This window comes from Papio anubis, chromosome 19, assembly GCF_008728515.1.
Source record: "Papio anubis isolate 15944 chromosome 19, Panubis1.0, whole genome shotgun sequence".
Classification (NCBI taxonomy): Eukaryota; Metazoa; Chordata; class Mammalia; order Primates; family Cercopithecidae; genus Papio; species Papio anubis.
Genome location: NC_044994.1, coordinates 18,430,593 through 18,446,817, shown reverse-complemented (window position 1 = coordinate 18,446,817; position 16,225 = coordinate 18,430,593). Strand labels below are relative to the sequence as shown.

Below are 16,225 nucleotides of genomic sequence, written 5' to 3'. Positions count from 1 at the left end.
ATTATGATATCTATCTTGTTATTAAATTTCTCATTCACTTAGCTGGAGCATGGTGGCACATGCTTCTAGTCTCAGATACCCAGGAAGCTGAGGTGGGAGGATGGCTTGAGCCCAGAACTTCAAAGTTACAGTAAGCTATGCTCAAAACACTGCACTCCAGCCTGGGTAAATAAAACCTTGTCTCTAAAAAAGACACAAATAAAAATAAAATTTTCTCTATTCAAATTGTGAATCGTTTTCCTGATTTCACTGAATATTCATCAGTATTCTGTATCTCACAGAGTTTACTTAAGATTATTATTCTGAATTCTTTTTCTAGCATTTTATATACTTCCCTATGATTAGCCTCTGTTATTGGAAAATTATTGTGTTCCTTTTCATGGATATTTATCTGTGGTTTTTCATGTTTGATGTATCCCTACACTGATTTCCATTCATGTGGTAGAAAAGTCGCCTCTTCCAATTTTATAGAGTAGGTTTCACAGAGAAAGACTTACTCGTATGAATGGGTGTTGGGGTGTCCGTTTGTTGAGTTCTAGGTAGACACAGTAGTATAGTTTCTTCAGCTGTAATCCATACTAGTGACATATGCAAATGTCTCAGTGGCCTGGGCTGAGTTTGTGGTGGAGGTGGTGCAGTTTTGCTGGGTGTGGGCTCACTGGGCTGTTTCTCAGGTCAGGGGCATATACATACAAATGGTGGGTCCACCAACTCGGTGCTTGGATTTGGGCTACAGGGCTCTTATTCTGGGCAGGAGGACATACACATGGTTGCTCAGCTGGCCCGAGGACATGCCTGCAAGAAGCAGCCCACAGGGCTGTTACTCTTGCTGAAAACACAGGTGCACAGCTGCCTGACTGGCCTAAAGGCATGTCTGGTGAGGATGGCTCAGTCTCTCAGGCCCAAGATGTGGGCTCACGGTTGTTCAGCAGGCCTTTGAGTGTGGCTGCCAGTGGAGCAGCTTTGCAGACCCTGATTGTGGGCGCAGGGCTGCTGGGCAGACCAGAGGCTTATATGTGGAGGGTAGGACACTGCAGGGCTGTTTCTCAAGCTCTGAGCACAGGAAGGTAGCTACACCACTAGCATAGACGCCTGTCAGCTGCTCAGAGGCTTTGAAGGCCTCTCCCACTAAGGGGTGGGCATGCAGCAGTTTGGCCAGCTCAAGAACAGGTTCGCCTTGGGTGGGACTGCCAGACTATCCCTCTAGCTGGAAGTGAGGGCAGCATGAGTTGGCTTCTCTTCTGTGCAGGACCAGTGACAGCCAATCCTGGGCCCAGGCTCCACGCTGCTGGGGTTTTGGCACTCAGAGTCATGAGTGTGGGCTTGGTGCAATGAAGATGGAGCCCCAGTGCTGGAGAGGTGCAGTGCCTACTGACTCCTTGTGGAGGCAACACTCCAGAAGTAGCCCTGTTCTCAAGATGGTGCTGTGCTGCAGCACATTGGCTCACAGTGGCTGGATGGAAGCTTGGGAGTGCTGACCTTGGTGTTCCTAATTCAGGGCAATGCAGCTGTGTGAATTCACGGTAGCTCTCCAAACTGGGTTCAGGGCTTTTGAGGACTGTGGGATTCTCCTGTAGTAACGACTGTACGTGTTTGTGGTGGCAACAAGGACTGGCTAGGTTATTCTGATTGCCTTTTCCCTGCAATGGGAAGTCTCTCTTGACTCCAGATCCAATCCAGGTGGGGAAGACAGGACTGCAGATGCTAGGTACCCTCATGCTGCCCTCCTGGATTTCCAATCATTTACAGGTGTGTCTCCATTCACCCACTGCACTCCAGCACTCTCTCTGATATTCTAGTCAAATCCTATCTGTTTATTCATTGCCTCAGTCCTTTTTTGTAGAAGAGACAAGCACCAGGCATCTCTAGTCAGTCATCTCGCCAATGTCAGTCCTCAAATCTGCTTTTACTTAAACATACTTTAATTCAAAAGCAGAATAGTCTATTATGCTTTCCATTTCTGTTGTGCTTTCTTCATTGCTGAAGTTCAGTTTCCCTTTGGTATCATCTGACTTCATTGTGAATAATATCCTTAATTGTCTTATAGCAACTCTGTTGGCAGTGAATTTTCTTCCTTTTCCTTCACCAGAAAATTTCTTTATTTCTTCACTTTCATTCCTGCAGGATATTTTCATGATATATAAGATTTTAAGTTTACAGTTCCTTTTTCTCTACTTTCTTCTGATCTCGTTTTTTCCTCCCTTTTTCTTTAAAAAAAAAAAGTTTTTCTATTTGCTTTCTAATGAGAAATCTAGTTATTGCAATTATTGTTCTTCTATTGACATGTGTCCTTTTCCTTGGTTATTTTCAAAATTTTTATTTTCTACATCTATATAGTTTTCAGAGATTGATTATCATGTGAGTTGAACCTGGGTTTGACTGGGTTAATTGACTCTTGTCATTTCTATCCTGCTATTCAGCTCATTCAGCTGAATGTGTTTTATTTTGGTTATTGTCATTTTCAGTTCCTAAATTTCCATTTTATAACTTTATTCTTTATATTTTCTAGCCCTTTGCTAGGAGTTTCTATTTTTCCAATCATTTCAAGAGTGTTTATAATTTGCTTCTTGGAACATTTTTATAGTAGTTTAAGTGTTTGTCAGATAATTCCAACATCTATGTTATCTTGGGGCTGGTACCTGTTGATTGTCTCTTCCTATGGGAGTTGAAATATTCTTGGTCCTTCATGTCAAGTGATTTTGTATTGTATCCTGAATATTTTGAATACAGTCATCCCTTGGTATACATGGAGGACTGATTCCAGGATGCCGAAGTACACCAAAATCCATGTATATTCAGTTCTCAGTTGGCCCTGCAGAACTTGTGTATATGAAAAGTCAGCCCCTCCACATACATGGGTTTCGCATCCTGCAAATAGTGTATTTTCCATCCACAAGTGGTTGAAAAAAATCCACATAAGTGGACTAGTACACTTCAAACCTATGTCAACTGTATTATGTTATGAAGCTCTGGGTATTCTACATATCCTTTGGAGAATGTTAATTCCTTTGTTTTAGCATGCAATCAACACAGGTTCAAGCCACAGGTTCCAAGGTGACTTCTGTGGTCTGTGGCTACAACATCAGCTCAGTTTTCAAAGCTTTCGCGATGTTATCTGGATCTGCCCTGTGCATCCCCCAGTGGTCAATCTGGGATCTGGTGGTGGTTTGTTGGTCCAGTTCTTAAAGGCTTTGGTATGCTCATTAGAACAAGATCCACATATGGCAAATGTGTAGTTCAGGAGTACGTCTAGGAGTTTAACACAATCCATGGGGTTGCTTTCCTGAGCTCCTCCCTCTCTGTCATCTTCCCAGTAATTTCGGGTTCCCTGGAGCCCCTCCTGGCCAGACAGCTGGGGATTCAGCCCACTTTCCCACCCACTTCTGTGACTGTATCCAGGTCTAGAATCAAGCAGTAGGAAGAATGGGGGTAAGGGATGGAGGGTGGCAACCTCACCACCAGTTCAAATAGTATTTTGAATTCTTATCTTCTTCCCCAATCTGTTTACTATTTAACTTTCAATGTCCTCAAATAGCTGCTCCATGCATTCTGTCCAGATTTTATAGTTGTATTCAGTGGGAGAGAAAATATGAAGTGTTTTTACTCCATCTTAACTGGAACTCTTTAAAGATAGTTTAGCCAGAATTCTGACAATTGGTTTCTGTTATATTACATACCAACTAGCCTTTGTTTAATAAAATGTAAGCTTGCTTGCTCACCAACACCAGCAACAAACACCTTGTTCCAAAGAGACCAAACAGGTTTGGGAGGTTCTCTTTTAAGAATATGCTCACTATTTCCTTTATGGGTAATGAAAAAGGCAGAAGCCTTCATTTCTCTTTTCACAGTCTCTATGATAGGAAGTAGAAATCTCTAAAATTCAAGATAGTGCCCTAGAAGGCAACTAAGCAACAGTAATTGAAGATTATTTTATTTCTGGTGTTAAGTACTCATCTCTTCATTTATAAGTACAACTCATGTTAGTACAGCCTTTAATCAAGACCCAAATAACATTAAGAAATTACTTTGAAGATCACACAAGTTCTCAGAGGTAAAGTTCAATAGAGGTACTTCTTGATGCTAAGCACATAATTTTCAAGAACAAAAGGAAAATTGACAACAGAAACCAAAAGATTAAGCAGAATCAGAGGCCCTAGCCGAAGAAAGAATAAACCAAGTTTCATATCAGCTGACAGGCTGGACAGGAACAGGGACACATTTAACAGGAAGAACCAAATTTATCTAGATAGTTATGACATAGACAATATGGGAAATCAAAAAATGTGTTTCTTTTTCTGCTTAAGGAAAGTGTTAGTAGCAATGAAAATAATCACACCACCGAATAGGAATGTATGAAAAAATCTAAACAAATAAGAGAAACAAAGTATATCACACCAGGTTTTGAACTCAGGATACAAAGAACTAAGAATAATGTCTTGCTTAGATTTCACAATGAAAGTTAAGTACACACAGAGGTAACAATAAAACCCTAACACCAAACAGTGGAAACGTTTTAAATAGTAAAACTTTAAATTGAATTAGATACCCTTTGGAAAATTTCATGGATCAAACTCTAAAATTCTTAACAATGCTTATAATTACATCTGAATCATTACTTAAAAGAACAAGTTTACCAGGGAATGTAAGGTTAAATGCTAAAATAAACAAAACAAACAGGGAAAAAAAAAACAAAACAACTCCTAAATATTAACAGCTGAATCTTAAGTCAAGGGAACCAAAAAGCAAGTTGCAAATTTTTAAAAAATCACCATTCCACCTTATCTTAATTTCAAGGATACCACAACCGAAATACAAGATCTTTTTTAAGCCCTCAAAGACAATTATTAGCAGTCATTCCACCAAATCAAACAGTTTAGAATCTTTTTTTTTTTTTCTCCCAACCACTAAGGCTGGTTATTACAATACCAGGGCACTGTCCAGAACATCTGAGATTCCTGGAATTTGATATGTAAACTCTGGTGCCTTGTTGGTCAACACTACTCATTCATCCCTACCTTCCTGGAAAAAAAAAAAAAGTATATTCCTCATAATCTCAATTAGCCACCTTCTCTCTTTAACTTAAACCAATAACATTTGATTTATAAATTGTGTAAAATATTAATGTGCTACAGTTATTCTGTATTACAAAAAATTTTTTTTCAGTTGTCACCCTTACACTCTTTTTTCTTCTCATTTTCTTTTCAGTCCTCTGGAAAGAAAGAAATAACATATTCATGGTCTATCTCAAACTTAAGTCTAAGAGCTCAATGACATCTACCTTAAATGTTCCTACAGTTAATGTTTATAAGCTACTGTTTTTTTCTTTTATGCCTCGCCTTCCCCTAAATTATGACAATCTTGTAATATAAGCAGAGCAGGAATTGTTAAATTCATTTTAAATACAAGGAAACAGAGGTAAGTTCAAAGAATTAAAGTAACTTTCCCCAAAACAAGCTCTCGATAATGGCAGGCTGAATCTAGAATCCAAGATACTTTACTTCCAGTTCAATGCTATATTTTTTTAAATAGGCATCTTTCTACTAAGAGAGTAATAAGTCTCTCAAAACACACAGATCCTACACATCAAAAAAAAAAGTATGCATGCAATCTTCTTATGGATCTCTGATACTTCCTTTTCCATTTAAGGTATACCAGTAAAGAAATACTACCATTAAAGTTATCTTGTAAAAATACCCATGAAGGAAACCTAGTGAGGCTTTCATGGTTCCAAGAGAACCTAATGAATGATAATTGGATGATAAATGAACTATGGCAGTTCAAGAGGCCAAATCTTCAGGTCACAAGATCGAGATCAGCCTAGACAACACTGGGAGACCCTGACTCTCCAAAAAATTTTAAAAATTAGCCAGGTGTGGTGGCATGTGCCTGTGGTCTCAAACACTTGGTAGGCTGAGGGAGGAGGAGCGCTTGAGCCCGAGAGGTCAAAGCCGCAGTGAGCTCAGATTGCGTCACTGCACTCCAGCCTGGGTGACAGAGTGAGACCCTTCTCAAAAACAAAACCAAAAACAAACCAACTAAAAAAACTTTCACAAAGAGATGGCAAAATGGAAGAATGCCAGTACTTATATTTTAGGAAAAGTATCTAGAAAAATCATAAAAATTTCAGAATTTGAAAGGGCTAGTATAGAAAATATAAAGTTATAATAGCGAGAAAAAGAGAAAGGATGCTTATGTTTTTTCAGGCAACAGAGAAAGGGAAAGAAGACAGTCTCTCTAAGTTGAAAATAAAACGTTTGAATTACAGGAATATCCACAGACATATCAGCTGGTTTTCAAATAGACAGAAAACCTGTCAGGTCAATAGGAGCACCATGCAGCAGGGACTTCTTCAATGGAGTAAGACTGGGTTGGAGGCCAGTCCAAAGGCAGTCTGTTTTTAAGTGCCAAATGAGAATGACAAAATCAGAAGAAGTTGATAGGAAGAATGAAAAGAAATTATTTGATACTTTTTAAAAACCTGTCCAGTTTAACACAATTTGTCCTTACATCTGGAATGCAAAGATGAAGAGCCTCTAAAACTTTACCAGAGGAAAGAAAAACTACAGGAGAAATGATCCGGGTGCAGTAGCTCATGCCTGTAATCCCAGCACTTTGGGAGGCTGAGGCAGGAGAATCACCTGAAGTCGGGAGTTCAAAACCAGCCCGACCAACATGGAAAAACCTCATCTCTACTAAAAATACAAAATTAGTCAGGCATGGTGGCACATGCCTGTAATCTCAGCTACTCGGGAGGCTGAGGCAGGAGACTCTCTTGAACCTGGGAGGCAGAGGTTGCAGTGAGCCGAGATCGTGCCCTTGCACTCTAGCCTGGGCAACAAGAGTGAAATTCCGTCTCACAAAAAAAAAAAAAAAGAAAAAAAAAAATTCTAGTTACTTTTTTCTGAGACAGAGTCTCACTCTGTCACCCAGGCTGGAGTCAGTTCAGTGGCACCATGTCAGCTCACTGCAACCTCTGCCACCCAGATTCAAGCGATTCTTATGTCTCAGACTCCCAAGTTACTGGGATTACAGGTGTGCGCCACCAAGTCCAGCTAATTTTTCATATTTTTAGTAAAGACAGGGTTTCACCATGTTGCCCAGGCTGGTCTTGAACTCCTAAGCTCAGGTGATCCGCCCACGTCAGCCTCCCAAAGTGATAGGATTACAGGTGTAAGCCACTACACATGGCTTAAGAATTCTAGTCAGTTGAAAGCAAATATGGATAAGATTACGAATGAAGGGGATTCAGATTGTGATTTTTAATATTTATATGAGAAATATCATTGCTGAAACATTTCTCAGCATAAAGAAACCCTACAGCTTCTGTAAACAGTTCTTCGAAGTTCTGCATTTATAAGATAGCCAGTAATCTTTTTTCTATGACAAGCCTGGTAGGTAGGTTTGAAAGGGAAAACAAATCAGTTCTAAATCAAGCAAGCATAAGGCTGTTGTGCTAAAAAAAAAAATTCATGAGGGAACAAAGAAAACTTCTCGGCCGGGCGCGGTGGCTCACGCCTGTAATCCCAGCACTTTGGGAGGCCGAGGCGGGCGGATCACAAGGTCAGGAGATCGAGACCACGGTGAAACCCCGTCTCTACTAAAAATACAAAAAATTAGCCGGGCTGCCAGGGGTTTCAGAACCTCAGCTACCGGGAGGCTGGAGGCAGGAGAACATGGAACCTGAGAAGGAGCTTGCAGTGAGCTGGAGATCCTGCCACTGCACTCCAGCCTGGGCTTTACAGAGCCAGACCCGGCCTCAAAAAAAAAAAAAAAAAAAAAAAAAAGAAAACTTCTCAGACAGCCAACTACCAAAAATTCATACACCAAAGCATCATAGTTTATACCAGCATGATAGTGATTAATGCATCCTAAATGCTAACCTCACAAATTACCATACAAGCAAGCAATCCAACTCTCTATTAAGATATGGTCAGCCGGGCACGGTGGCTCACTCCTGTAATTCCAGCCCTTTGGGAGGCTGAGGCAGGTAGATCACCTGAGTTCAGGAGTTTCAGACCAGCCTGGCCAACATGGTGAAACCCCATCTCTACTAAAAATACAAAAATTAGCTGGATGCAGCGGTACGTGCCTCTAATCCCAGCTACTCGGGAGGCTGAGGCCAGAGAATCACCTGAACCTGGGAGGCAGAGGTTGCCTGAGCTGAGATCATGCCACTGCACTCCAGCCTGGGCGACAAAGCAAGACTCCATCTCATATAAAAAAAAAAAAAAAAAAAAGGTCAGTATTTATGCAATCAAACAAAATACACTATCACTGTGTATTTGATTCTGAACTAGAGCCCCTTAGAACACTCAAGTTATTAAGAACTCGAGGGGTCAGAAGGATGACAAAAATGACAATATTTGACTTTCACCAAACATTTGCAATACAGAGTGGCTCTGTTCTTGGAAAGGGGCCAATGTATTTGATTCCTTTTTTTGATCAAAGAGGATTTATGATAGGAAGCAACTAGAAAACTTTTAAAATATTTTGGAAAGAAGTTACATTGAGTTCCTTTAATCTTGCTTGGAAAAAGAAATAAATGGAGGTGCAAAGGAAGAGAAAAACACAGGTTTGCTACCACCTGTTCTCATTAAGACAGGCATTTTTTTGGTACATTTCCTCTCACAGTTTTCTTTGAAAAATGTTGTCCACCTATTCATCCCTTAGGGAATTATTAAACAACATACTAAAATAAAACGCAAACAAAAACAAAACCATCCCATACAAAGTCGAAGGAAAAATTAATCTAAGATTCAGATGCTTATGAAGGTTTACGAAGGAGGGACAAACAGGGTAAGGTTAAAAGGGTAAGCTTTCTGTTGCATATTTTCCAAAAAGGGAATGCAATTAGAAGATAAGCATCTAGTCAGTCCTTAATTAAAACAAGGTGGGATACCCATGATTCAGAGCAACGTTAGGTTGCCCATCCCTAATATCTGCATGCCAGGTTTGCTTAAAGAGAATTATCGGTACAGTTCTCATACTAATATTTTTAGATATATTTTCCACTGGAAAGACATCAGTATGAGGAATATTTTGTTGCTGAAAATAAAATGTTTCTCCTTTCAACTTTTTAAAGCCTTCTCCCTTTCCAGCGTTCCCTGTCCCAATCCTGAAATCCCTCCACCCAGAGTTCAAGTATTTTCCTTCTCTCTGTTAATGAAAACACACCACACTGATTGTAAGAATCTTACTAGATTTCCACTTGTTTTGCCTCAGTTCCTACATCAATCCAAACAATAAGGGCCTTTAAAACATTCATAAATAACCTGCTGCTGCTGGCACCTAGGAGCCAAATGCAGCAATGTTAAGCAACAACAGATTTCATAGTTCAAGAGGCACAGTTAAGGGAAAAGGTTGCTCAGAAAATCACTCTTATTTAGCACAAAGATCCTTAAAAATTGCATGAAATCAGTGAAGTAACTATAGAAACCAATTTCTTCAGCTCCATATCACACGTCTCACACCTCAATTGTCTTTATTATCGTCTGCTGTCAGATCCTTAATCAGAAATGTGAACAGGCTTGATGATTTATTCAGGAGGGAAAAGAATCTGTAGGTCAAGTGAAAAATTTCACACACACACCCATACACACACCGCATCTTCAACCTTAGGTACTTTCATTTCATTCTGTTCTCAGCAGCTCTGGGGGCAACTCCAGTGAGATCCAATATTAAGGCTCAATTAAAATAAGCTCCAATTAGTGGAGCTTTTTTCTCTGGGGCTAGAAAAGTCAGGAAATGGATATTGGGAAATGTAAAAAGTCAGCTACTGAGAGGAGGCTGCAGACATAAATGAACTTATTTGTTGATTTCTACAGTTGCTATGCAGAGGCCTCTGGGAGTAAAAGCTTAACCAGTCTAAGCTATAAACTAAAACCCCTGCAGCTAAACATGAACTGTGTGAAACAAGGGCTCCATTCCAGAACAGAAAACTGCTGGGCCTAGAAAATTAAAAGCCAGAGGCATTTTCCATTTAAAACTAAATCCCAGTACCGCCTCCCAGCCAAAGAATTATAAGCAGTATCAGATTTACAAAACGAACAATTACCCTGGAAAAATGTAGCCTATTGTACAATCCCAGATGCTAAATCTCAAAAGTTTCTTTTTTTTTAAAATCTCACATTATATTCCTCTAAGTATACTGCTGTAGTTTACAAAGACCCATTTCGAGACAGGCCTAAGCCTTGAAAATAAATTTTAAAAAGAGAGCACATAACTCATTGACCTCATTTGAAGTACTGCCCTTGCCTTTAGCAGTTCCTGTCCTTCCCCAAGGCTTCTGCAAATGGTATGCAACAGCAAAATAAACCCTGACCTAATTGCCAGGAGAGAGCTGCCAACCTTCCCTCAAACACAAAGACAAGCATGGTAACTTGAAAGTCCTACCTCTTTGGCTTTCTGCTTTAATCTCAGCTGTTCTGGATCTTCTTTATTAGAACGACTCTATCAAAGGAAAAGAAAATTTTAGTAGAAATTACTAGTATCTAAACACCAAAGCTGCCATTAAATATTTAATAAACGACAATTTTCTCTTGTGATTGAATATCTTAGCTCCAGGGGAAAATGCCTCAATCCAGTCTAGCTGCACTCCCACCCTGGTTTCCCCCGCCCCCTCATCATCTGGGCTGGCTGCTGCAGTTCTAGCCTGGAGGAAGCTTATACTGAAAATGATGCTAACAATGTCAGTCAGGTCCAGTTGAGGCATGACGTTGTTCTTGTAGGAACACTGAAAACTAAAAAATTGGTGGTACAGATGAAGGAAAAGAAAAAAAGAAAAATTGTTGGTTTAAATGAATAAAAACAATCAATACTGGCTGATCTTCGGGTGAAGCCATTTGGGAAAACACACGGTATTTCAAGGACTACTAAAATCAAGAACCTGACTAACCTTGAACGAAATCTCTCTCTTTAAAGGTATAATTTCTAAAATTGTAAGTAGAAAATACATCTCAGTAATTTAATTAAAATATCTTATCATATTTGGGTCCTCTATAGCACTTAATAGAATGCTGTGCACCATGTCCAATAATTGTTTATTGGATGTCGCCTTCCATAGTACAGGACTGGCATAAAAAGAGAGTTGCTTTCTATATATCAAGCTATGATGGAACAAAGGGTAAGGAACTTTATTTCTGACACCATGAACATCAGTCTACTGGAAAACATGTTTAGGATATGCATATTCTTTTTTCTCATCATGACAAAGTTATTTACTGCTTATAAATCTGAATATTTGTTCCATAAAATGCAACCTTAGCTAACTAACCTATTAACTAGATAGCTAACTAAATAAAAGCTAAAAGTATTTTCATATTTACTAAGTTTACCTGATACATTTATTGATTTACCAGAACCTTTGGTTAAAGGAAAATATAAGAGACAATCTTTAATTTGAGTGCCTACTAATTTCAAAAATCTTAAATATCTACACAAAATTCAACCCAAAGCTGGTAAAATTTTTCTTCATTTTAGTTCCCAATCTACTAAGAAAATTTCATTTCAAGCCAACGATAAACCCTTTTATTATTCTAGTTATAGTCTCACCAGAGAATGAGTCTGTGTATATATGTATTTATATTAAAATATGCATTATGTATATACATATATGTGGGTGTGTATATAATATTTTGCCCCAACATAAAATGGGCACATTTCGATATCAAGCCTTTGTCAGTCAATCCAATATTTATACTGGTCATCCATAGTACAGATTCTACTCTGTATGCCACTGTTCTAGCCCTTGGAGACAGATGATAAAGGAACTGTAGTAACTCAAGTAACTTACATTTTAAGAAGAGAAAAATAAATAATTTTATAAAAATGAAACACATTATGATATGCAAAATATTAGTGATGGGCAAAAATACAAAACAAATAATTGCTGACACTGTTAAGTGCTGTAAAGGAAATTAAATAGGCCAGAGGCAGTGGCTCACATCTGTAATCCCAGTACTTTGGGAGGCCAAGGTGGGAGAACTGTTTGAGCTCAAGTTCAAGACCAGCCTGTGTAATGCAGCAAGACCCCATTTCTACTAAAAATTAAAAAAATTAGCCAGGCGTAGTGACTCGTGCCTACAGTCCCAGCTACTCGGCAGGCTGAGGTGGGTGGGTAGACTGCTTGAGCCTGGGAGATCAAGGCCTGCAGAGAACTATTATCATGCCACTGCATTCCAGCCTGGGCAACTGAATGAGACCCTGTTTCAAAATAAAATAAATTTAATTTGGGCATGGTGGCATGCATCTGTAGTCCCAGCTACTTGGGAGGCTGAGACCCAAGAATCGTTTGAACCCAGGAGGCAGAGGTTGCAGTGAGCTGAGATGGGGCCATTGCACTCCAGCCTGGGTAACAGAGCCAGACCCTATCTCCAAAAAAAAAAAAAGATAATAATAATAACAATTTAAAAATAAAATATATATAATTTAAAAATCAAATTAAAAACAAAAATAAAGAAAATAGAATAATGTGATGGAAAGATAAGTGTGGTGTGTACTTCTTTAGCTAGGATGGTAAGGAAGACATCTATGAGAAGTGATATTTGAGTAGAGATCTAAATGACAAAAAAGATATAGTCATGCAAAGATCTGGAGGAAAACATTCCAAGCAGAAGGGACAGTAATTGCTAAAGCCTTAAAATGAGAACATACTCGAGGAAAGAAAGATGGCCCATGTGGTTGAAGCATAGAAAAAAGTTGAAAGAGAAAGGCTGGAGATCATGTGTTGCCTTGTAGGCCATGATAAGGAATTGGGGGTTTAATTCTAGCTATAAAAACAATCCACTGGGCTGGGCACGGTGGCTCACGCCTGTAATCCCAGCACTTTGGGAGGCTGAGGCAGGCAGATCACCAAAGGTCAGGAGTTCGAGACCACCCTGGCCAACATGGTGAAACCCCGTCTCTACTAAAAATACAAAAAGTAGCCAGGCATGGTGGCGGGTGCCTGTAATCCCAGCTACTCGGGAAGCTGAGGCAGGAGAAATGCTTGAACTCGGGAGGCGGAGGTAGGAGTGAGCCAAGACCACGCCATTGCACTCTAGCCTGGGCTGGGCAACAACAGCAAAACTCCATCTCGAAAACAACAACAACAACAAAAATTCACTGGTGTGTTAGGAGCACAGGGGTGAGATGCCACTGATGTAACACTTTAAAAAAAAAAAAAGGCTCTGGCCACTCTGTAGAGAATGCACTGTAGGGATCCAAGATTGAACGCAAAGGCACACAGAGCAATTTGTAGACTGCCCTAAAACAACTGTTGTGAAGAAGAGGCTGACCGGAAAGATAAGGGCAGCGTGGACTAGCATCAAAGCACAGAAGATAATAAATGGTTGCATTCTAAACATATCGTTGCAGGTAAAACTGATCAGATTTGTTGACAGGATGGATGTCGGTGATGAAGTAAAGAGAGGAATCAAGGATGACTCCTGGGATTTTGGCCCAAGCATCTTGGAGGATGGTAACTGCAACTTTCTAAGAGTGTAGAGATCTAAGAAAAAGCAGATTTAGGGGAAGAGAACTCAATGGTCAATTCAACATGCCTAGTTAGAAGTCTAATATCCTAAGTTGGGCACAAGTTTGGCACATTCAAGGATCAGAAAGGTCAGTGTGCCTGGAGCAGAGTAGGTGACAAGGCAAGCTCAGAGAGGTAGGTGGGTGCCAAATAACATAAGGCCTTTTAAAATTTGGTGGGAAGTTTACATTTTAAGTGCAACAGGAAGCCACTGAAAGCTTTTAAGCAAAAGAGACACACATGATTTGTTATAAAAACATTCTGACCATAGTAGGAGAAATAGAAGAATGGATTGTAGAAGGAAAAGAAGGTTACTTAGAAGATAGTATAAAAGTCCAAGTGAAAGATGAATTAGACTAGAGTAATGACAATAGTGATGAAGAAAAGTTGGATACATTTTATAAATAATATAGGAGGTAGTTTGGATGTGGGGAGAGAGGAGACACAGAATAGAGTTAAAGATGATGCCTATGTTTTTCAGCTTGAATGTCTGGGAAGACGGTGGTGTCATTTATTGAGTCAAGAAAATCTATAAGAGTAAAAGGTATTTAGGGGGGAAGAATAACAGGAGCTGTTTTAGACATATTAATTTTGAAGTAACTATTAGCCAATGAAGTCATGTCAAGTGGGGAGTTAATGGTATGAGTCCAGATTTTCGTAATGCACGCTGAAATGGAGATACAAACTTAAGAGGGAATGAAGACAGAGAAGGTGGCATAAGATTGAAGGCTACTAAATCCAACATTTAGACGTCTGGTAAAGAAGGAAAAGCCAAAGGAGATAAAGAGCAAGTATAATACATTATTATAGTCAATAATAACTAAACTAGTATTTAATAGTTTATGACCTTGTTTACAACACAGTAAGTGGAAATAAAATACCAATAATCCACCTCATTACAACGACTAAGTGCTTACTTATAACACTTGAAGGCTCAAGAAAGAGCATCTTTCTGTCCCATCTTGCTGCTCTTCCCAGTGCAGTGGGTGTCAATGTGGGGACTGAGTATGTGGGACAGCAGGAAGCAGCACAGTGACAAGGCTGTGGTGCCCCATATCCTTACGGGGAGCTGGGGCATGTGAAGGTATAGGCCAGTGGTGAAGAATACAAGGTGGTGAGGGAGTGGAGGTCTCATCAAGCAATGGGTCTGTGAGCGTGGTGGCCAATTACACAGACAATGAAATGGGGTGGGGAATTTAGTAATAGCAGACAGAGGAGTCAGCCAGCATGGCTAGTTGAGAGATTAGTCACATCAATTAAATAACTGATAGAGAACATAAGTTAAATATATCAAGGATAATGGGAGCCAAGTTTCTCAAGACTGGAGAACGTTTTTACAAACAGGGAGAGATTAAGGGTAGAAAGAACTCTGAGGCACTGGATTGGAGTTGCAGGTATCCATATGAACTCACGGTTTTATAATACATACATAGATATACAAATAGTTACAGATGGACATTTGTGTGTATATATAAATATGTGTACATATACACATACCATATACACATTTCCTAGATCTGTCCACTGAGAAGGGCTTACATGTAATGACACCCTTTTAGCAATGAGGATACTGTATGACCTAAGGTTGGTTTCTGAATGTCATCCTCAACTGAAAAGAAGGCAGGCTTCTTAGAGAAATGGCTGATTTCAGGGCTAAAGCATGAAAAGTATAAGCTGGGCCTGGAGTGCCTTGTGCCTGAAAGTGAGTGATGGATGGAGGGACAGAAGATGGATGACTAAGGGATAGAAGGGCCAGATGAAAGGGTCTCCCACTCAGGGGCAATTTGAGCAACAAAATAAATGACAGTAATGAATTATAACCTAGTAAGACAAAGAGAAATCATGAGCCTATACTAATATGAATAAAGAAAGAAAGCTCTTCCACATGGTAGGGTGCTAATAAAAGGAGGAGAGTTGATGGGAATAAAGATTTGACATTTTGCAACCATGACAGAGGTAGCTGATTTAGGCAGACATCACAACAGATGCTATGGTTAACAAATGGAGGTTTGATGAGGAACTGGATATTGGCATGATCTTAGAATGCCTTCCTATGAAAAACTAATTGATTACAAAGGGAAAAATGAGGCTGGGCAATATAGTGAGACTCTATCTCTAAAAAACTAAAAAATTTATCCAGGTGTGGTGGCATGTGCCTGTAGTCCCAACTACTTGGGGGGCTAAGATGGGAGGATTGCTTAAGCCCAAGAGGTCAAGGCTGCAGTGAGCAGTGATCACACCACTGCACTCTAGTCTGGGCAACAAAGCGAGACCCTGTCTCAAAAAAATAAAAAACAAGAAGTGTGGGAGACGGCAAGTTTAAAATGGAGAGAACTAGTAGGTACCAATATGACCCTTTTGATATGATCAGCTTGGAAGAGTGTAGCATTTCTGTGCATTCCTGCCAAGCATGCTTGACCTAAGTCAAATCATAAGGAAATATCAGACGAGCCCTGGTTGAAGGTCATCCTACAGAAAGTTAGGCTTATACTACTGACAACTGTCAAGGGCATAAAAGAGAAAGACTGAGAAACCCTGAAAGAATCTGAAATGAGATGACAACTATATGAAACACAAATTCCTGAATGGGAAAACGGACCATGAAAGAGAGACATGGTTGAGCCAGCTAGTGAAATCAGAATGGGTGCTGTGCATTAGATGATAGTGTTACATATGAAGACGTTCAGGAGTGGGGGTACATGATGTCTGAAGACT

General features: G+C 39.7%; 1 protein-coding gene across 2 annotated transcripts in view; it reads right to left on the bottom strand.

Moving 5' to 3' along the window:
* TAF4B (TATA-box binding protein associated factor 4b) overlaps nucleotides 1-16,225 on the bottom strand; it is a 151,078-nt gene that overhangs the window by 53,125 nt on the left and 81,728 nt on the right. For both annotated transcript variants that reach the window (XM_031658749.1, XM_003914256.4), the window contains exon 13: nucleotides 10,393-10,449. In XM_031658749.1, the coding sequence (XP_031514609.1) occupies nucleotides 10,393-10,449 (57 nt within the window). The remainder of the gene's footprint in view (nucleotides 1-10,392; nucleotides 10,450-16,225) is intronic.